The sequence below is a fragment of the Vidua macroura genome, chromosome 14 (assembly GCF_024509145.1).
Source record: "Vidua macroura isolate BioBank_ID:100142 chromosome 14, ASM2450914v1, whole genome shotgun sequence".
NCBI classification, from domain to species: Eukaryota; Metazoa; Chordata; class Aves; order Passeriformes; family Viduidae; genus Vidua; species Vidua macroura.
Window position 1 is genome coordinate 3,225,382 of NC_071584.1, and position 21,938 is coordinate 3,247,319.

Consider the following 21,938-nt stretch of genomic DNA (forward strand, 5'->3'; position numbering starts at 1 on the left):
TTCCAGTCTAGATTTTATTCTGTCCTACCTATGGAGCTTTTAATTTCCATGTTACTATTTTAGATGAGCTTTCTTGCCTCAGGGTTTTAATAAAATCAATGAACTTCTGTGCTTAAAACTTGGCAGAGATGGCTTTTTCAGAATAGAAATAATGTTCCTTCATCAGGAGACAAGTTTTCTTGAATTAATACCTGCAAAGGTGAGTTTTCCAGAGAGAAAGGACAAAATCATAGTTTAATTGCACATGGATATTCTTGGATGGCCTGGGACAATTTTGTCAACCAGAAGGAAAAATAAAACCTCACTTTTTCCCACTTGACTTTGGTTAGTTCTGGCCTGAACAGGGCTCAGGTGCAGTGATGAAGCACTCTGGTGACATGAGCAAGCACCTCCATGTTGGGGTTGTATAAATTGCCACACTCTGCTTTAACTACTTCATCTTCTGTAGCCTCAATTTTTTTAGGTGCAACTGGATTTATAGCACCTAACTAGGTGACAGTAAACAGCAGAGAAATCCTTTGGGATTAAATGAATTCAGCAGAAGTTCACACATCCTGCATTTATCACAGACTTTGTATGTAACTTTCTGCCAGAAGCTACAGAAAGACAAAATCAATCTAAAAAGTAAACAGCAGCCCAGCTTTAAGCTCAGGTAGCTGGAGAAAATCAGAATTCCTGCATTTACACCACCCAGCTGGCTTCATCACCCCACTCAGCTCCTGGCTCTGCCTCTACTTGGAGAATACAAAGATCTGAGTTTGGTGGGTCTGTTATTTTTAATTTTTTTTTTTGCTCAGGTTTAGAAGCTCCCAAGAGATTCAGATTTCCTCACCTTACTGCATTTGGATTATTACTTAGCTATATTGAGAATAAGTTATTTTAATATCTTTTTAGAAAAAAAATAAGCCAACATTTTTTTCATCTATCACTGCATACCTAATAAGCAGTTTTTAAAACCCTGGGGAATTTAAAGCAAATTTATTTACCCTCATTGAAGGAAACGACATTAAACTTACCATGGAAAAGTGTTGCAATTCTCTTTTGCTATACACACAGTAGCAAATTGAAAACACTTAAGTAGGAATTACACCATGCTTTTGCTGTAGATTTTGAATTTTTCCCTATACTGCAAAGTTCTCTATGCAAATATATTTTTCCCTACAAGCTTTTTGAAATATGCTGTTACACTGCTCCTAATTTTGTCAAAGCTGTTAAGGAGATATGTGTGCACAGGTCATTAATTGTTATTAATGTCAAGTGGATACTGAAATCCATTAAGTGGTTTTGAAAAACCAGAGCTTATTCTGTACCTGATGATCTCTGTGAGGGCATTTACAAATAAATCCACCAAATCACATCGAGGGAGAGACTTTTCCTCAGCTGTGTGCCCTGGACCTCAGCTCCAACTTTTTACTGCTAAGGAAGGTGTGAATCAGCAGGATCCAGCTGCTGTCTCTGCTCCTCACGGGCGTTCATCTTCCAGCAAACTGGCAAATGTCTGCCTCAAGAGTCGGAGCTCACCCACAGACGTGAAGAAGAATGTTTTATTGCTCTGTTGCTTTGCCATTTGATGATTTTCAACATTTTCGGTACGGTTAATCAAGTAAACGTATTCTGTTGAGGGGGAAAGAGACAAACAAAATGACATGTCAGATGTCAGGAGGCTGTTCCAGGAGCATAAACCATCATCTTATCCCTCCATCCCAGCTGAATATGCTCCACCTCCCATTTGCTCAATAATCCCTAATATTTTGCTGCTTAGGTTACTGGTGTCTAAACAAAGCCACTTTTATCCTGCTCTGACCTTGCCTGGTATCCAGAAAAGGTGGGGGGAAAAGGCAGGATTCACTTTCATGTATGACCAGCCTGTGGCAGTGCCCTCACCTCTGATTTCCCTTGAGGTGACACTCAGAAATGTCCTGCTACTGTGCTAATTGCCAATACTCACACTCATGGCTGCCTTATCAATTGTGGGCACAAGGCTTCCCGTGATAAACTGGATCAATTGTGTGCCCATCACCTGCTCCTTGAATTATCCACGTTTGACAATGGAATGGATTTTTTCCAGCTTCAAAGGTGCCTGTCAAATATAAAGGGGTGCCCACACACTCAGCCACAGGGTCTCTGTTTGGGGGATACAGTTTCTCCAGCCACTGGAATTTGTAGGGGTTGGAGCACTGCCTACCTAAACCATCCATTTGTCATGGATCAGGAGCAAGACAACTTTTCCCAGTGACAAATATTTTGGTGCATTAAAACCACCAAATTGCTTTGTGACATTAAATTTACTCTTCTTAGTTTTGGGTTTGGGTTTATTTTTTTTTTATATTACTCACATTTAACAGTCAAAGCAGAGCTGTTAGGTCACGGTTTGACCCTGCAGTACATCTAATTGTAATTTCGGCACTGATGCAAAGGACTGGTCTGATGTAAACTCACCCTCCCAACACCGATTTACTTTTAAAATCATAAAAGGTGAACATTCTCCAAGCAAGTTTTATGCTGTATTAGGTACCACCTCTCCATCATGCCAGCTATGTGGTGTATCAATACTCAATTGCTTCATGTACCGGTTATTTGAACAAAAATATTGTTGGGAACCTACACCTGCTCCAGATGAAAGTGGGACTCCTTCCTGCTCTCCATTACGAAGGATTTTGGCATTCTCCTTTCCTGGTCACAGGCTGTGGCAAGTAAAACTGATGAGAAACATGCCCTGTACCTGTCTCTTCCCTCTTCTCTAGCCCTGACACTGTGGCTGCCTTTGAGTTCTCAAGTCTGCTGGGGGAAATTGAAAGTGTGAATATATAAAAATATTTACATGTTTTTATATAACATAAACTTCTTATTTACATTAGAAGTTGGGTTTATATTGTTGAGTAGAAACTCAACAGTTTCCACAACCTTTAAGTGCAACACCGCCCTCATCTTGACAATGCTATTTTTACAATGAGCCACCAAAAGGAGAAACAAAGGTGTCTCGTGGGCTTCCTGAAATGGTGTAAAATCCTCAGGAATATGTTTTTTCTCTATGTCTCAGATAGTATGAAGATGACTTCCTTACATGACCTTCGCAAGATATGACTTTTCGGGCATTAAAATGGGATCGTTCAAAACTCAGCTGCCCTTGATGATTTCAGCAGCGAGGAGGAACACTGCCGAAGTGCTTAACCCTACATAACATGGGAAGTCGGGCATTCAATTAAGGCTCGTACAGGAAAACATGAATATTTTAGTTTTCATAGAGCTGTATGTAGTACACAACACCAGGTGAGAGGGGAAACCCTGCCATAGTTAGAGGGGAAGGAATGGTTCAATGGTTCAAACTGGAGGAATGCCAAAGCTTGGAGGGAAAGGAATACCCATGGTTAGAACTGGAGGAATGTCCATGGTTAGAAGGATGAATATCCGCACCGACAGACGCCAGTACTGCCAGTACTTTTTCGTTTTTTCGGCACTGCTGGCCACCATCGACCTTGCACCGAATTCCCTCTGGCCAGCACCCACACACCTGAGGCGGCATGAAACGGCCCCACACTTAGGGGACCGCGGGGATACAGACCCTACGGACCACGGGCGCGCACCGCTGACCCCCGGCCCCCTCCACATCCCCTGGGGGCTGTGAGTTGAGGAGCAGCCATGGCATCCCCGCCCCACCCTACCCCACCCTCAGCCTTTGCCCGCACCAAAATGGCGGCGGCCCCTGAGGGCCGGGGCCGCGCGCGCTGGGCGGGGCTGCCCTCCCGGGCCGCGCCTGCGCGGGGCCGCGCGCGCCTCCACTTCCGGCTGCCGGCGGCCGCTTCCGGCCCCCCGTTCCTTGGTAACAATGGAGCAGAAAATGGCCGCCTGAGCGGGCAGGAGGCGGCGCGGCGGCGGAGCGGCACGGGCGGAGCGCGGACAGCCGGCACCCAGCCCCGAGCGGCGCGGGCAGCGGCGCACCCACAGCCGGGGCGGCGGCGGGCGGCGGCGGCGGGCGGTGAGCACCGGGGCGGGGGCGGGCTCTCAAAATGGCCCGGGGAAGGGAGAGGCCCAGGCTCGGGGGAGGCGGCGGCGGCCTCCGCCCGGAGCGGGAGGCGGGAGCGGGGCCACTCAGTCCCCGCTCGGGGCCGGCGGGGCGGCTCGGCGGGGCGCGGGAGGCTCCATCCGCGGTGCCGTGAGGGAGCGGGGGGCGGTGATGGCGGTCTGAGCGGGTGTGCCCGGATGGGCCGCGCTCCGTCACCCCGGGGATTCTCCTGGCGGGGCCTCCCGCCGCCACCCTGATCCTCCGCTGGGGGCTGGAGCTGGGTTTGCGCTGCCTGCGGGGAGGGCAGGCGGGCCCCGCACCCTCCGGGTGTCCGGCTGGGCTGGGGGAGGAATTGGAAGAAGCTCCTTCTGGGAGGGGTGGGGGGAGGGGGTGGTTAGAGCTGCTGTCCTGGGCCTCGTCCACAGTTCAGTGTCTGCTGCAGGAACCGCAGCTTTGCACGGCCGTGTTTTCAGGCCGTGCTCCCCGTGAGTTGGGGCAAGAAGCCTTGTTGTGGAAGACAGGCGAGAACAACTCTTCCCCTCCCGCTGTGCAGAGCTCTGGATCAGCCTGTGACCTCTTCAGACCTGTGGTGTTTGCTATTCCTGTGCTGAGTTTCTCCCCAGTTAAGCACGTCATCTTTGCTCTGTCGCCTTAGCTTCCCGTGCAAGTTTTTCTCTGCCCCTTTTAATGCTGTTTGTTGGCATTTAAGGTTTCTGGTTCTGTTTCAAAACCTTTGTCGAGTCCAGCTGCGTGTATGTGTTTATCTTGAGTGGTCTGCTTTAATTGAGGAGCAATATCACGTTATGTGTGTGTGTGTATATGTATATATATATATATATATGCGTGTCATGTAGTGATGATTAAGGTTTGTTTTTAAAATTTATTATGTGACCTGATTTTCGTGTGCAGTAGAAGTCTGACAAAAGGTTTCACAGCAAAAAACCCTGAGTTTTTCAAATAATAGTAATATTATTTTGCTGTTTCTTGGGAAAGTGGAGCCTTGATACAGAGAACCTCCTAAACAGGAATACAAACTGGATAATACCCAATAGTATCATTACACATGACATTTATTTTCCTGTCCATGTTGGCAGTATTGGGTAATTTCAACTTGGAAATACTTGTCAAATGTTCAGAAGAACTTCTGACACTAATTTGTCCCTGAGTTTTAATTGCAGTGACTTGTCAAGTCTTTCTAAAACAAATAAACAGTTGGCTGCTTCTTGGGCAGTTAATTATCTTAATTGAGGGTCAGATATTTAGTTTTGTTATAGTGGTCACCTAGCACTTAAACTGACTCTGTTCCCTCTACAGGTTTACCATTGTGGAATTAAAATAATGATAGCTTGGAATTATGTCTTGGGAAGGGAAAACATACCACACATGATAAAATTAAGGGTTTCTTGTTATGTTAGACCACTAAAGCACAGCAACTGCAGTGTTCCCTTCATCAGCAGCTCTGACTGGGTAAATGTTTGTCACTGAAATAACCACACACCAGTGTTTTTCAAGCTGTAGTGGTTGCCATCTGTATCATACTTATTTTCCATATTACTGAATTCATGGAAAAGAGTGTTGCAAGTGTCTGCTCTCCAATATGTGTAATATTGGGGTTTTTTTAGAGGAATGGATAGCACGATCCTTAGATGGAAATGTTTTCAAAACACCTCTACATCAATATACCTGCCTTGCTTGTTCCTCTTCCCTGTGGGGATGTATCAAAATAAATCCCTTGATCTTAGCAGAATCATTCCAGTTGCAGTGGAGGTGTTGTATTTTTTTTTAAACAATCATAGCATAATATAACATAATGTTATTAATATAGAACATAATGTTATATATTAATAACATGTTATTAATAAACATAATATAATGTTATATATAACATATTACTCCATATGTCTAAAGATTGTATTTAAGTCCAGCCTAATGTAGCTTAACACATTACTGGAGTGTCCTAAATTCTTTTTTTGTAGAGAACTTCAGTTGCCATGTGTTAAAATGCTTGAATCCAGATATGATTATTGGGTGTTTATCCAAGGTTTTGTGCTTTAATCTCAGTCTTGGTGAAAATTTATCAGCTGCTGAGCTTGTAAAAATTATTCGTGAAGGGATAAAACCAAATGTGAACATTTCCTTCTTCAAGATCCTTTTATGGGAGTCTTGTGCTTCTGAAAACCAAAACTTCTAAAGAGTGTAGCAGTGTCGTAACTTAGTCAGGAGCTTTGTGTGCTGAGTAGGGATAGCCAGGAGCATCCCAGGGACTGGTTTTGCCTTTGCACAGGTTCTGGCTGCAGGTAAGATCATAAACACAAGGCTGTGTCTCCTTCAGAGTGCTCAGGTTTGTATTAATGAGGTGCTTGTTAGGAGCTTTTGGCTGCTGTGCAGTGTTGAGGCTCAGCTTTTGACTCAGGGAGGTCTGCAGGGTTGGATGGTCTCATAAAACCACCTGATGATTATGCAATGTAGGGAAAGCCAGCACATATTTTATCTTAGTTCAGTATTTAAAATCATCTTGTGCTCAGAGCACTCTGGGTTTTGATGTGCAAGGTGTATGTGCACATAGTCCTGTTAAAATGCTGGAGCTGCCTTGGGATGGCATCAGAAATGGAATTCTCATGGTACAGATGCCTGTTGAAATTGAGATAAATTTGCCTTGCTGTGTTTGTTGGGCAGCGGATATCAGCAAGAGCAGGAGCGCACGTATCGGAATTCCTCTGTGGGTTGTGGTTGCAGTGATTCTTGCTCTTTTACTGTTAGCAGTGCCTGCATTAGCAGCAGTTGTGTGGAGACAGCAAGATTCAGCAGTGAATTTAAAGATGGCTTTTTCTTTTTTAGTTGAAAGTCTTGATAGGCTTGGTGTTTTCACTAGCCACAGTTTATGTTTCTTCAGGAATCAAAACTCTGCTTGTCCTTGGATATCAGTCCTTTTCCAGTGCTGTCTCTCAGGGTCAACACTGGTTGCATGTGTGCAGCTTTACTTCTTTTGAGTTCAGAGTAGGCTGTCTGCTGCTGACCCAGCTGGAAGCTCATTTCTGGGCAAAAAGAGTATAATTTCATGAGCCTGCAGTGCTGGAGACTTGTGCACCTCATATACACCAAGCTTTCTCTTCTGTGCTATCTGAATTTGATGGCAAAGGCAGTGTTATCTTAATTTTATTTTCCACTTGAATGTGTAAAGTGTTGTTTTAGTAACTGCAGATGATAAAAGGCAAAGCCCAGCATTTTGGCAGTTGTTTCTGCATTTTATTTTCAGAGCTCCATCTTGGTTCCACATGGTCTCAGTGTTCTGGAATTGCTAAGTTCTGCCCTGATTTCCTCACTTCTTTCTGACTTATCAGGAGTTGTTAGTGTTTCTCTTTTTTAACTCAGCATTTGGTTCAGCTGAAGTGTTTTTCCTCTCTGGTCTGTTGTTTTTTTTTTATTCTGTGGAACTTTCTGCCACTGTTCTGCAAAAGTATTCATTTGCTTTCTGTTGTTTGAAATGTATGTTCAGAATGACATCTTGTTTGAGGGCCTTTGCTTTGAAACACACTGGGGTAGTGAAAAAGCTGAATCGATGTTTAACACTCCTTATTAAAGTGGCATTTAAATTTTACAACACTTTTCACAGAACACTTTATAGAATACAAAACTGTATTCTATATCTAACTTTCTTCCAGCTTTGCAAGAGCGGTGCATTTCTGATTTTAAAACTTGTGGTAGATTTATTAAAAAACTAATAAGAACCTAAACCTGTTGTTCATCACAGTGGAAATAAAAAACCACAGTAGCAGGGAAAAAAATCCCAAAATTCATAATGCCACTTTGAAAATTATAAAAGTTTGTTCTTTTTTACTGCTTCTAAGATGGAGATGGGTATATTGGACCTGTGGTATCAAAGATTTTGGTGTGATCACAAAAGGAACCTTGTGCACCTGCACAAAAAGAAAAAGCCTAACAAACTTGAGATAATGAAGCTCCATGTATAATGCAGATAGATGACTTTCATTTCACTGTCTTAGGGTGTCTTTTTCCTTTAATGATGGGATTCACTGACAGTTTTTGCTTCTGCTTTTGAGCTTGCAGAGTTGAGTGATGAAATATTTAAGATGAAAATGTAGTTTCTGTTATGTCTTACTTCCAGCTAGTTTTGAGTATGGAGAAATTGGATACTGACTGGCATGGAAACTGTTTTTCAACTTTGAATTCTTCTAGGAAAATGAGTTGGAGTGGGTTGGATGAGTGCTGTGTGTGAAGTGGGTTCAGTTTGTGCTTGAAGGAGCTGGGCTAAGAGGACTGCCTGTTCTAGCTGCTGTTCCTGTGTCATTTGAGACATGGAATTGGAGCGAGGCTGGCTGGGGCCATGCTGCCATGGCACGTCAGAGCTGCTGAAGTCACAGTTCGTGGAAAGAGCTTGGACACACAGCTGTGCTGTGCTTCTCTGGAGCTGAAGTGTCTTTGAGGCATGTTCACTGCAAGCTGGGCAGGGAAAATAGCCTCTAACTACCCAAAGCAAACAAATCAGTGCTTCTGGCTTCCATCCTGAGTCACTCCTTTAGTCCAAGGGTTTGATCAGTTCTGTAGACTGCAAGTAAGCAAGGTGCTCTACCGGTTGGAGTAGCTAATTAAGATGGGGGTATGAATCATAAATGAGAAGCTGGCCTTCTGCTGAGGACATCTCTGGAACACCCACACTGCCATCCTCTTTTTTGTTTATCCAGAGGTATTAACTGTGTTACTGGGACGTGAGGTAACTCAGGAAACATTCCTGGCGCACAGGGCACGAGAGATTCTCAGGTGAGGTTGAAATACTGGTAACACTGACATGGGGGAGTTCTAGAGGAGCTTCTTCTTGCACACCTGACTGGTGAGCAGTTGAGTTGTTTCTTCAGTTTAATTAAATTCCATGCCTTGTCCTGTTAAAATTTGAGGCTTGCCCCATAAATCTAATGAAGATTTTAATTTTAAGGTGTCGCTTTTTCATTAACCGTGCCAATTAGTGATTTCAGGGTTTGTCAGATTTTCTAAGTTCTGCCTCTGCCTAGTTGGTTTAATGAGAGCTCTAATGTTTTTTGGGTTTTCTTTTAAATGTAAAAAAAAAAACCCAAAAAAACAGGAATACAGGCTAAGGTAGTGTCTTGGTGTTCAATTCAGGTAACTAATGTCAGGAGATATTACACATTTTTGAAGGAGGAAGAACTAGAGATTTATTACTGTGCATTATGGTCCATTAATACTTTTTTTCTGGGAAGAATCCTGTAGTCCACAAGTGCTGTGCAATATGGAGAAGGTAAATGGGTGACACACACATGTTATCCCTACTTGCTGTCCCACTAGATTTGAGGCAGTAGCACATTCCTAACTGGATTTAGTTTACACACAACCTGGCATAAAAGAACACAAAATATTTCTTACGCTGTACGAATGATAACTTTGTATTATTGAGGGAATATCCAGTACTCTTAAATTGTCCCTATCCAAAAAAAACATAGTATTGCTTCCTCTTGAATTAAAAGAATGTAACAAACAATAGCTTTTGTGGGCTTACTGCAGTCTGGAGCAGCAGTGGGGAGACAGGCAGTCATTTGTGCTTAGAAATCTCTGAGGTTGTTGAAGCGTAACTGCAGGGAAGATACTTTTCTGATTTGTGGCAGGACAGGAACACCAATTAAGAATTCACTGTAGTAACTCTTGTCTGGATATTCAGCTGCTGAAGAATTTTTTTTTTTTTTTCAAGGAGAAAATTGTTTATTCTATCTCTGATTCTCTTGCTTTGTGCAGTCCTTAGGTGGTCACCCCCTCACTTCCCCATAAAGAGATTTTCATACCTGGGTATCTCAGCTGAAGTTGGCAATAACCAGCAGATCTGAACTTCCTGCTCGTAGCTGTGACCTTCCCCACCCTGTGTCAACTCAGCTGACAAGGAAGGACACTAAAGGAGGAAATTCTGAATCTTTTAGCTTGGATAAGAACAAAGTCGTGTACTGGAAGAAGGAAAAGCAGAGTTGAACTGTTCTTGCTTATTAGATAGCCAAATGTTTGTTATTTTGTTGTAAGCTAATAGTACACCTGTTGGTTTTCCCTCATCAGGCTTCCCTGCATTACTGGCTTCCTTCAGCCAGTCTTAATTGTCTGCAGGGTGTGAGCTGAGAGCAGCATCCTGAGGGGCAGATGTTCAAGTTTTTTCTGCCTCTCTGAGCAGGGCCATGGTGACTCCCATCGTGGAAATTCTGCTGTCCAGCCAGATGGGCTCTGTGAGGCCATGCTGAGGCAGGAGCAGTCTAAACATTCCAGTAAGTTCAGTCTGGCCATGGAGAGCTCTGCAGTGGGCTGGGAGGTGAGGCTTAACGTTGGACAATGTGCACAATGAGGAGATAGAAACTAGCAGAAGCCTTGGGGTAGAAATCCTGGTTTTCATTTGCTGATTTTAATATCAGAGCTCTGGTTTGAACAGTATCATTCCATTTGCTGACAGCAGTCACGTAGGGAGAACATGTTGTTGCTGCTGTGTTTCTGTGCCATCTGTATTTCCATCAGTGTAAACATCCCATAGGGATTCACAGCATTTCTGGGATCCTGAAATTGGGATATGGGGGACTGGTGTAGCCTGTTAGTAGCTTGCAATAGGAAAATACAGCAATTTGTCACTAGCAGAAAGGTCCTTATGTAAATTAAATTCTTCATTCATCCCACCTCTGAGGCTTTTTTTCTCAGCAGTAAACTATTCAGCCTTGACAATTAGCTGATTTTATGGTTTAAGAGGGAACATAAGAGGTGATGGAGGACAAAAGAGGAGCAAACCTGGAAATAAGTAGTAATGACTTATTCCAGGCATTTCCTAAAGAATCACCCATTGAACTGTACATCAGCCTGTTGGTAAAGAAGAGATTTATAAATTCCACCCCCCTTTTGACTTGTTTTGACTCTCCCTTTTTCCCTGACCAAGAATAGTGCCCTTCATTTTCTGAAATGGAATAGGCAAATATCTTTGAATCACGTAGGCATTAGATAGCTGAGGTGCCTGCAAGCATTTTCAGTTAAAAGAAAAGTAGTAAATAAGTAGTAAACAAATGTTATGTTTTGTATGTGTAGTGCATCTTTCTGTTTTAAGAGCTGTTGAAGAATTGGTCTAATGCTTATAAAGGTGTTAATATTGCCATCTTTCTGAAGACATTCCATGTGTTTCCAAGTTTGATGTGTATTCCCAAAGAACTGATGCATTTCAAGGTTTTATTTTAGATGCAAGTCTCTCATTCTTCTTGAGACTTTTGTTCAGATATTACCAGAACCAGTGAGAGCTGCTTTTAAAAGTATCTTCTCCAGCACATCTTTAAATAATGCTACTTGGAGTAATAATTCTGCTGCAGAAAGCTTGTGAAAAAGTTGATAGAAGCTCTAGTGTTCTCACTAGAAATACATGCCTGGCATGTGAAGGGCACAGGGATTTCCTAAGTGAGCCCAGTCAGAGCTGAACACACCTGCAGAAACTATTGCTCAACCGTCCTGTGAATGGGATCATGTATTGGTGTTTATCAGCACGTCACAGCACACAACACACGTCACACGCCGTCTGCAAGTCTTTAGGTTGCACCAGGGATTTAGAAATGCAGAGAAAGCTGACAGGCTCCCATCTGACTCAGGAGTGACTCTGGTAATTGCTGCTGCTTCTGGATTCCTGGTTTCACAGAACCAAACAGCACCGAGTGGCAATAAGTTAGTATCACTAACTTACTTAAAATCAAGTTCTGCTGTATCAGAACTGAAGACAAAGAGGATCAGAACAGTAGTTTCATAATTTTCAAGTCTGCAATAACAGGATGTCCTGTCCTGTGGAATTTTTCTTGTGCTGCACATCGAGGTCATTGGTGCACTTTAATTTTCACCATAGCAGCTGAAATAAAGTGCCTGTGGATATCATGCAGGGCTGCTCTTCAGGAGAAGTACTAATGTAAACTGTGGGCAGTCTTGACTTGACAGCTGTGCTGACAAACCAAAAAAAGATGCTTTTTGCACTAGACAGATGTCTAAGTGTTGGAAGTTTTCCAGTGAGAAGCAGAAAAGCTTTATTCTTCCAGTATTTCCATGTCACTTGAAGTATGGTTTAAATGAAAGGAATATTTTCTGATGGGGAATGTTATTGCAGAGCTTTTTAGCATGCAGAGGATTAGCTTCTTAATCACCTCTCTGAGTAACTAGATTCTACCAGTTGTACAGGAAAATTCTTGGTGCTGTGAATAGTGAGGCAGAGTGATCAAGGAAACTGGTTATTTTATCTTCATTTGATGTATTTGCATGGCACAGCCAGTGCCAGAACGTCTCCAGCATTTGCATGTGTTCCTTATAATATTTATCAGATACAGACACGGCATTCATCGATTATTTTCCTTGAAAGAGAGACGTTCTCGAGTATTTCATCCAAATGAAAAACAATATGGGAAGGTTATATTCAAAAATATGCAGCCTAGAAGAAGGCTCTTTAAAGCAGTGGTGTACCTGGTATATGCTGGAGTTTTGTCTTGGAAATTTGCTCATCAACATCAGTAGTTCAGTAAAAGCTGAAACTTGAAAGCAAATTCCTCTCTTGATGTAAAACTAAAAAGTTGATTTTGCAAACCCTTTTTTTGAAGGAATGAGAACCTGTCTTTTTTTGTGTGTACAGGGTTCGACAGCATCTTCTTTGAGTTCTTCATAACCACTTCATTCAGTTAAAATTCACTAGTATGGTAAAGAGGGTGTTTCTGTAGCAGGCAGGAAAAAGCAAGAGAGCACGATCAAGGATGGCTCATGCCTTGTACTACACTTCTGTAAGGCTTCTTGGAGAGGCAGTTGTGATACTAGGAATATTTTCTGCAAAAAGCAGATAATCATGGTCACCTACGATGTGAATTCAAAGATGGGCTATAAGGCTTATGGCAGATGATATTCGGTGTTCAGCTTGCTGCTTTGATGAGTGTTTGGGCATCAGTTTTGTTTGTACTTCTTGAGGAGGTTCATGCTTTATTTTTGATCCCTGTGGTGATGAACCTGATCTTAACTAAAGCTTCATGAGCAAACTGCTTTAACCTGTACTTCACTCTCCATTGCAAACATGCATAAATTCCATGCTGTATTTCACTGCTCTCATGACGGGTTTGTTCTTTCCTTTTTTAGGTACTCTTTTACTCATCAAGATGGAAAGCTCAGATTCTAGCGATAAAGGAAGTATTGATCAATCAGAAGCCCAACGTCAAAGCCAGCTGGATCGGTTAGATCGAGAAGAAGCTTTCTATCAGTTTGTGAACAACCTGAGTGAAGAGGACTACAGGCTTATGAGAGATAACAATTTGCTAGGAACACCAGGTAGGTAATGCTTGCCTATGTCCATCCTGCTAGAGTTGCTGGTAGGCAATTTGTGTCATTTTCTGTTCTCCTGAAGCCCTTTCACCAGTCTGTGTGCTGCAGCAGTGTTCGTGGTAGGAAGTAGCTTCTTGCTAATTTGTGCACATTCAAATTCAAGTGGTCCCTTGACTTGTGGAGACATAGAATGGTGTGGATTCATCAGATACAAAAGTCTGGTGTTTGCACAACTTGGCAGGAACACCCAGATTTGACCCAGTTCCAGTTATGAACCCTTAGATGGACAAAAAAATCTCCTTTAAGCATCTGTGTGCAGGTTTTGTGCTGGTGAGGTTAGGAGTTTGTAACCAGGGTGAGGAGTCTGGTATGACATTCTGCATGGGCATTTTGATGTCAGCTCTCAATCAACTTGACGGATTCCCTCTTCATAAGTTGATACATAATTCAAACCATGACTCAAGTAATTTAAACCTTCTTTTCCTGCTTGTGGAAGTGTTAACCTCAAATATTTCGCACTGGACACCCTAATGGGTGTAGGATGACAAAAATTGCTGCTCAGTTGTTGAGGTTACAGAACCAGAGAGCACATCTCTCTTGAATAGAATGGAACTGTTGGGTATTTCAGCTTCAGGAAAACTTACTTGGGACAACAGTGCTGAAGTGTCTGAACTTCCCCTTAGCAATGTGCTTGGCAGTGCCATTATGGCAGGATTTAATTAGACAGAACACAAGCAGTGGCTTGTACCTTCTTTAGAAGCTTTTGATAATGCTTGCCATACCTATATGATTTGGAAATATTTTTGGAAAATTTTGCTTATTTTCTAAGGTGAAATTACTGAAGAAGAGTTGCTGAGAAGGCTACACCAAGTTAAAGAAGGTCCGCCACAGCAAAACAGTGATGAGAATAGAGGTATATACAGTATTTGTGAAAACTCTTAACTTTAGCACCCCATACGGACCTTAACTTGAGTGCAGGAGTGGAACAAATTAAGCCTAGGCAGGTGCAAGGTGAGCTTTGTTTCAAAACTCAGTGAACCTTATGTCTGATATCTGCTGCAGAGGTCAGTTTGGGACAGATTTCATTCATAACACATCTCTTACTCCTATCAAAATAAAGTTTTGTTTAGATTTTTTTTTTAATTTCATTTTTTTAAGATTGCCTTTCTGTCTGCTCCCTTTGGGGATGCTTTTTGGGGATCTCTATTTTTTAATTCACATTCTTCCCTTCCAAAGATGCTGCATTGCTTTTGTTGTCACCCTTCTGTAGAGGTTGGTGGGGGATGCTCGGAGTTGACCACTGGGGTTCATTCTTCAGTGAGACAGATTTGCTATAAAGCTCTGCAGGTGAAGGTTCAGGACAAACTTAATTCTCTGTTTCATGGTCGATAGATCACTTAATTGTTTGGAAAGGAAAACACAGAATATTGATGTGTTATGACACCTGACATGTGACTTTCCATTTACTTATGATAGAAAATACGTGTTCTTTTGATGACTTGTTTGCTCTCTGATGGCTGCAGTCTATCTGTGCATATTAGAGCAATGTCCACTCCTGCTCCCTTATAAGATCTCTGGTAGTTACAGAATTGTCACTCTGCCTGAGAAACCACAGTAGCACTCAGTAGGATTCAGCACTTCTAAATTGTCACTTGTTAAGCTAAGCAATTATGTTCTTGGAAAAGATGGCTCCAAAATTAGCTCAGTACTCTAATTTTGGTAGTTCCCTGTCTTTTTCACAGGTGCAGAGTCCGCAGAAGATGTTTCAAATGGAGATTCTATAATAGACTGGCTTAATTCAGTCCGACAGACTGGAAATACAACACGAAGTGGGCAGCGAGGAAACCAGTCCTGGAGAGCAGTGAGCCGGACTAACCCAAATAGCGGCGACTTCAGATTCAGTTTGGAAATAAATGTCAACCGTAATAATGGGAACACGAATCCAGAAACTGAGAATGAGCCATCTGTAGAGCCTTCCAATGGGGAGGATTTGGAAAATAGCCAAAGTGACTCTGAAATTCCAAGGTCTGAATCACCATCTGTAAGGCAGCCTGGATCAGAAAGGAGCAGTGCGGAGGAGCTGACAGCTGAGGAGGCTTCCCCTCCTAGAGGGCAGAGGAGAGCCAGGAGTAGGAGTCCAGAACAGCGGCGGACGCGGGCTAGGACTGATAGAAGTAGGTCACCTATTAATGCAGTGAGTGAGGCCCCTCGCAGGTCTCATCACAACACATCATCTCAAATACTTGACCACTCCTCAGCGAGCGAGGCTGAGGGCAGCTCTAGAACCAGGCAGCATGTGACGTTAAGGCAGCACACAGTGGGGACTGAGGTGCCAAGTGAAAATGCAGTTCTGTTTTCCCCCCCTGAAACGAGGCCTGCTCCACAAGCAGCAGGCTCTTCAGAAACCACTGGCACCAGTGAGTCCACGGCTCCTGGGCAGAGGCCTCCCACCATAGTGCTTGACCTGCAGGTGAGAAGAGTTCGCCCGGGCGAGTACCGGCAGAGGGACAGCATAGCCAACAGGACCCGCTCCCGGTCCCAGACCCCCAACAACACGGTCACCTACGAGAGCGAGCGCGGAGGCTTCCGGCGCACGTTCTCCCGCTCGGAGCGGGCTGGGGTGAGAACTTACGTCAGCACCATTAGGATTCCCATCCGCAGGATCTTAAACACTGGCCTGAGCGAGACCACGTCAGTCGCCATCCAGACCATGCTGAGGCAGATCATGACAGGCTTCGGGGAGCTCAGCTACTTCATGTACAGCGATAGCGATGCAGATCCCAGTGGGCCGGCTCCCAGTCAGAACGTGGAGGCTTCTGAGCCGCAGAGCGGAGGCGGGGGCGCCTCGGGCAATGAGAACGCAGATGTTAGCTCAGGGGAGGTGTACGAGGGTGGGCACGAGGCTAGCTCAACATCTGGTGCCAGGCGGGAAGGCCGGAATATGAGGGGATCGGTCACTTTTGAAGAAAGTGGTTCTCTACCATTCCTTAGCCTTGCACAATTTTTCCTACTCAACGAAGATGACGATGACCAACCAAGAGGACTCACCAAAGAACAAATTGACAACCTAGCCATGAGGAATTTTGGTGAGAGCGACGCTCTGAAAACCTGCAGCGTGTGCATCACAGAGTACACGGAGGGCAACAAGCTCCGCAAGCTGCCGTGCTCGCACGAGTACCACGTGCACTGCATCGACCGCTGGCTGTCGGAGAACTCCACCTGCCCCATCTGCCGCAGGGCAGTCTTAGCTTCTGGGAACAGAGAGAGCGTTGTCTAAAGGAGAGCTGAGTCGATGGCCAGGCAGCTGGTGTGATAGTGATGGGCAAAGAAGTCACTTCCTTTATGGCCACTTTTTGAGTGGTACCTCAATGTATAGTAATGACTCAGAGTGAATCTTCCCTCATGAAAGCATTTTCTCTGGATTCAAGCTTTGGGAATTGGAAAATTTCTTTAATTAGGTTTTTTGAGTTCTAGTTGGTTTGGGTGTTCAATTTCACATGTCCAAAGACATCTCCCCACTTCAAAATATTGTTTTCTTTGTGAAGATACCAAGTTCTTTCTCCTGCCCAGCCCTTGCCAACCCCATCCAATAAAAAGTTTGTCCTCAAGATTATGCTTCTGAGGAGTTATTTGAGAAGTTATCCCAGCTCAGTGTCCATGAGTCATAGAGGAATTTTTGCAAGAAATCCAACTCTCTGAAAAAATAATATTAATTTAATTGCACATTTGAACATACTTTTAATTTTCCTCCTGGGTTAATATTGGACATGTCTGTGTAAATAACACTAATGTTAGCCCTTTCCCCATCACTATGGCACGCTGTAGGATGAGCTGTTAGCGTAATTGGGATATTTATCTTGTTGTGGAAATATAAGAATTGCCTATGCTTGTTTAAATAAAGGAAAAAAAAAAATCTGTTTTAAAATTGTAAAGCTTTTTTGTAGAAGCTCAGTACTTTTCCAATGCACTGTTGTACTAACGCATTAAGAATTAAAATTGTACCATGCTTAGAAATCAAGAACGCTTTTCATACAAACCCCACTACACAGAGAGCAAACTGAACACGAGAGAGGTGCTTTTGTGACTGTGTACCTGTCAAGAGCAGTGCATATCTGTACTATTTATGTGAACAGCTACTGTAACATAAAACCAGTTGGATTAGACATTTGATTGCATTTAAAAAACGGAAATTGAATGTTAGAGTTGCAGTGTTTCGGCTCAGTAATGCCACCAAAAAAAGATGATAAAAATTAGAAACTGTTCTAATGGCTGGTTATTTCTTGGTATGGTTGCAAATACGGAATAATACAAACCTGTGTGTACTGGCTTGTTCACTGAGGTTTGTGCCCAATTTTTCTATCAGCTTTTCCTCTCAGTTTTTGAGGCAGTGTTGTAACTTCAGCAAACAAATATGGACAGGTTGGTTTTTAGTTCTTCACGAGCTTCAACTGTATTGGTAACCTCTGGATGTATTGAGTGGTCCAGTGTTGGTAGCCTGTGGTGCTAGTGCCTCAGGGAATAACTGGAAAGCACATCATTAGTATTGGGTTACATTTTAAAATGAGTGCACTTAAATGTGTAGGAGATTCTTGGGACTAACAGTAAAAACCCAACAAGCTCTTTATACTCCTATTGGACAGAATGAAAATGAATTTACTTTTAAAATTATGTACATGACCTGTTGCAGTTGAGAATTGGAGAATGTACCTCAACTCTCATCAGAGTGTGTGTGTGGGGAAACATCCTTCACCCTCAGTGACCCCTTCTTTGTTTTATTCTCTAAGGTTTTGGGTTTTTCCTGGCTTACATGTGCAGTGGGAATGTGTTTTTTATTTATTTCCACTCTAGCGCAGTAGTTCTGAAGGGATATGAGCTGCTCTTGCTGGCTGGATGGGAAATGTTGCTTGTTCCTCAGATGACAAAACCAAAGCTGGCCTATCTCTTTTCCTAATTAAAACACATTTTTGGTGTGTTTTATAGTGGTGGGTGCATAAACTATAATCGCTGCTCTAAGCCATTTTAACATCTCATCAGCTAGTTCAGGATTCCACAGCATCCAAAAATTCTATGGTTTTTTTTTCTCCATGTGCATTTTGTGCTGTTGTTTCAGTGGGAAGCCCTGACTGGCTGTTGAGCTCGCTTTCCTCCTGGTGGGACACGCCATCATGGCAGAAGGGAACACGAGGGTTCTTTGGGAACAGAGCAATCAGTCAGCAACCAAACGGGTTTGGTTTTTTCCTTGGACACGCATCACTGTAAAATTGGAGTTGGCTGTTGATTCTGGGTGCTGCGTTCTCTGTGCCAAAATTTCACAGCAAAATAACGCTTCTGAATTTCACAGAGCAAATACTCACTCTCAGTTGCAGTTTCCAGACTTACAGAGCATAGAATTAGAAGGAAAAAAAACCCTCTCTATGTGAGTACCATGTTAGATGTTGAAAGTCAGAGATGTTCATCTCAGACTAGAGCTGGTGACCACCAGGAAGGGAGCCCATTTTCCCAGACCCACACAAAGCATGGCTGTGGTACCTGTCACCCCACATTTTCCATTGAATTTCCACCTTGGTAGAACTCCCCTCACAGTTTTGTTATAGCTTATGGCATGTCTTAACATTTTATCTTTCTGTAACAAGAGCAACTAATAAAATCTTGGACGTTTCCCAAACGGTACCAAGAACAAATAATTTAATCTCAGTTTAAGAGACATTCATCGTTCTCCATGGTTTCTCTGCCTTTTGCAGTGCTGAGTGCACTAAAGGGGCTGGGGGCTCATTGTCTGCAGCAAAAAGTTCTTTATGTAGCTCAGTTAATTAGGGTAATTAAATTTCTGTTTATCTAAATTTAGATTGGAGTTAGGAAAAGCCAATATTAACATTTCAGTTGCTTACAAAATGTGAAACACTTTCATAATTAGACTAATTTACATTTCATGAATTATTTTGATAGTGAACATGTGTATTTAGTTCTTCCCTTAGTATTTTTTTCATATTTCTGGAGGGACTCAGCATCTTCACTCGTGCCTGGAGGGGTATGAAGAGTTAACCCTTTTAAAAGGGTGAGTTTTGTCACGTTCCTAGGCCTGATTTGTAGGAGTGATGGCTTTGGCGTGGCCGAGCCCTGTGCGCTGTGGCCTGGGTCACAGTGCCACCGTGTGGGATCTGCCTTCAGCACCAGCAGCATTCCTTGCAGGATCAGCAGCTTTTGCTTTGGTTTCGAAGGATTCTCCTTGTTATTGCCTGACTCAGTGGTTACCGTGGGTTTTTTTTCCCAAATGTCCAAATTTCTGCTGGGAATACCTGGTGTGTGAGCTTCTTTCCTTTCTGACAGGACAGACCCCTACCCACAGCAATGACAGTGGTCACCCGGCCACAGCCTTGGCACAAACACAGTTTTAATAATTACATTAGTTATCAGTTGCTGTTAGTTCATATTTTAATTCACATTGTGAACAAACACAAACTCGTGGGTGCTCACTCTTTTTTTTTTTTTTTTCTTTTTTTTTCTTTTTTTTTTTCTTTTTTTTTTTTTTTTTTTTTTTCTTTTTTTTTTTTTTTTTTGGGTTGGGGGCTTTATCTGTGAAAAGTCTGAATTCCTGGTGCTGATTGGACTTCCCTTTCACGTGCATATTTTTTATTTCTTCAGACAAGTCGGGTTTTTTGCAGAGAACTTGGAAGCAGTTGAGTTGTTTATGTAGGTACTTTGTGCATAGAAATCAGGGAATTTTAAGGGCCTTTTGTAGGAAGAGTTGCCGTGCAGGCACAGCAGCTGCAGGACACGACACCGCGTCTGAAGGAGCCCTAATTGTCCATTGTGTCGCCTTGCAGACGAAGGGGTTTCCCACCAGAGCTGGCACAATGGCTCATAATGAGTGTCATCCCAGTTTCCTGTCACTTGTCTGGGTTATGCAAATGTGGGACTCCAAGGCCCCTTTCCCGGGTGGATCCACAGTGGATAAACAGTTGCCTGCAAACCCAGTGATCTCGCCATAAGAATGAGGGGATGGATCATGCGGGGTGAGAAGAGGTGCAGGTAAGGCTGAGGGGGTTCTGAACCTTCACACCGCAGCACAAGCCTCCATGCCTCGTCTCACCCTTCATTTGGGATCGCTGTGTCCATGGAAGCGGTGCCCTGCTTCGGGAAAGGGTCTGGGGAGCCGAGGAGGAGCCCAGCTGTCGGAAATGTCTGCCTGCTCCTCTGCCTTCTCCCAGGAGGAGGAGCTTTGGATGAAGGTTGGCTTGGAGCCACATGGAGGGAATTTATAACAACTTCAGAAATATTTCCAGCCTGTATGTACAGTAGGCTTTTTGTTTATCCTCGACCCGGGGGGAGGGGGGGGGGCGGGAAGCAGGAGGCTGAAGAGACACAATTAATGGTAACGTACCCAAAGTATAAATAAGTGGTGGTGTGTTAAAAAATGAGGTTTGCATCTGTTATACCAGGGCTTCCCAACCTCTCAGATAGACTCTGTCTCTTTTGTCTTATGGGGAAACATAATACTGAATTTATTTGATTTATATCTGGTTTTATTCCCTTTAGCTATAATACTTGAGCTCCTTTCTGAATTTCACTCTGCTGGATAGGCTGTTGGTTGTGAAGCTCTGAATTCCACTGTGAATGTAACACTTTTCTTTATCATTCCTTTTTTTTTTTTTTTTTTTTTTTTTTTTTTTTTAACAAAGCTTTACATTTGTTTATACTGGACTTGTTTAATACAAACTGGTACTCGGAGGTTGTTGGACACAGTTTGACCAGGTTTGCCAGCTAACACTTAGGAGGAGTTTGTTCCCTATGTAAGGTGTTATAATGCAAATTTAAATAGACTCAATAAAATGCATGAAGTGTTCATTTTGTGCTGGATCATCACTCCTTGGGTTTATTCTTACGCTGGGAATGCACTGGAGTACACGGTGGTGGATGTGGCAGGAATTTATTTCCTCCATACACCTTTCCCCTTGAGGCAGAAAGGAGGGAGCTGGAATGGTACAGAATTAACTCCTCAGAAGAATTTATTGCATTAGGACATAAAACCGAAGAAATAAATACCTCTGTGTCCCAGACTTTGTAAATCTGGCAGTAGATAATGTAAGATACAAAAGCAGCATCTCCAAATTGTCTCGCAAGGAAAAGCTGTGACTCCAGGTGCCCATCAGAACCAGTGGGGCTGGCAGGGCTGAGTCTCCCTGCAAATGCAGCCAGGATTCAAGGGAGAGTCTCACATGTGGCTTAAAGCTCCATCCTAAAATTAGCAGCTGAGGTATGTGCAAACACTTACTGGAGTGGGAAGGAAATTTTTTAGGGTGTGGGAAGCTGTATTTATTATCTGTACTGCCCTCACCTCAATCCCATTCCTCGGGTAGGAAGTGGGAGCTGCACACCGAGAGCAGCACTATGGCATCAGTGCAAAAGGGGACAGGAAGGTGGCGTGTCCCTGGAAAGGGACATTTTGGGTGCCAGGGCAGGGGCTCAGTGCCACAGCTGGGCTGATGCTCCTCAGCACTGCCAGCAATGCTCTTCTCCAGCAAGGAGAAGGTGTGGGCTGCTCCGGGGATGCAGGGAGTTGGGATTCTGCTCCAGCTTCACTCTCCAGAGGGAGAGTGCTTGGATAAAGGTTTTTTTTCTC

At 43.4% G+C, this 21,938-nt stretch overlaps 1 protein-coding gene and 1 long non-coding RNA gene across 6 annotated transcripts; one reads left to right on the plus strand and one right to left on the minus strand.

Moving 5' to 3' along the window:
• Positions 1–1,363: 1,363 nt before the first annotated feature.
• Positions 1,364–3,747, minus strand: LOC128814305 (uncharacterized). 2 transcript variants are annotated; one of them, XR_008439341.1, is made up of 3 exons: positions 3,687–3,747; positions 2,606–2,684; positions 1,364–1,614 (listed from the first exon to the last, which is right to left on the minus strand). It is a non-coding gene; the product is annotated as an uncharacterized LOC128814305 (long non-coding RNA). The 2 variants fall into 2 exon arrangements; XR_008439340.1 differs by lacking the exon at positions 3,687–3,747 and having other exon boundaries at positions 2,606–2,905.
• A 93-nt stretch (positions 3,748–3,840) lies between these two features.
• RLIM (ring finger protein, LIM domain interacting) lies at positions 3,841–18,988 on the plus strand. Of its 4 annotated transcripts, none has more exons than XM_053989999.1 (4): positions 3,863–3,976; positions 13,136–13,324; positions 14,148–14,231; positions 15,061–18,988. In XM_053989999.1, the coding sequence occupies exons 2-4, from the start codon at positions 13,156–13,158 to the stop codon at positions 16,593–16,595; spliced, it is 1,788 nt and encodes a 595-aa protein (XP_053845974.1). In that variant the 5' UTR covers positions 3,863–3,976; positions 13,136–13,155; the 3' UTR covers positions 16,596–18,988. The 4 variants fall into 4 exon arrangements, with proteins under 4 accessions (XP_053845975.1, XP_053845974.1, XP_053845973.1 ...); XM_053989997.1 differs by lacking the exon at positions 3,863–3,976 and adding an exon at positions 8,719–8,782; XM_053990000.1 differs by lacking the exon at positions 14,148–14,231 and having other exon boundaries at positions 3,841–3,976.
• Positions 18,989–21,938: the final 2,950 nt, after the last annotated feature.

Bases quoted from the DNA above. Each gene is read 5' to 3' on its own strand.
- RLIM (XM_053989999.1), top strand. From the start codon at position 13,156: ATGGAAAGCTCAGATTCTAGCGATAAAGGAAGTATTGATCAATCAGAA. The intron at 13,325-14,147 runs GTAGGTAATGCT...TTATTTTCTAAG, and splicing joins CAATTTGCTAGGAACACCAG to GTGAAATTACTGAAGAAGAG. The intron at 14,232-15,060 runs GTATATACAGTA...TCTTTTTCACAG, and splicing joins AAACAGTGATGAGAATAGAG to GTGCAGAGTCCGCAGAAGAT.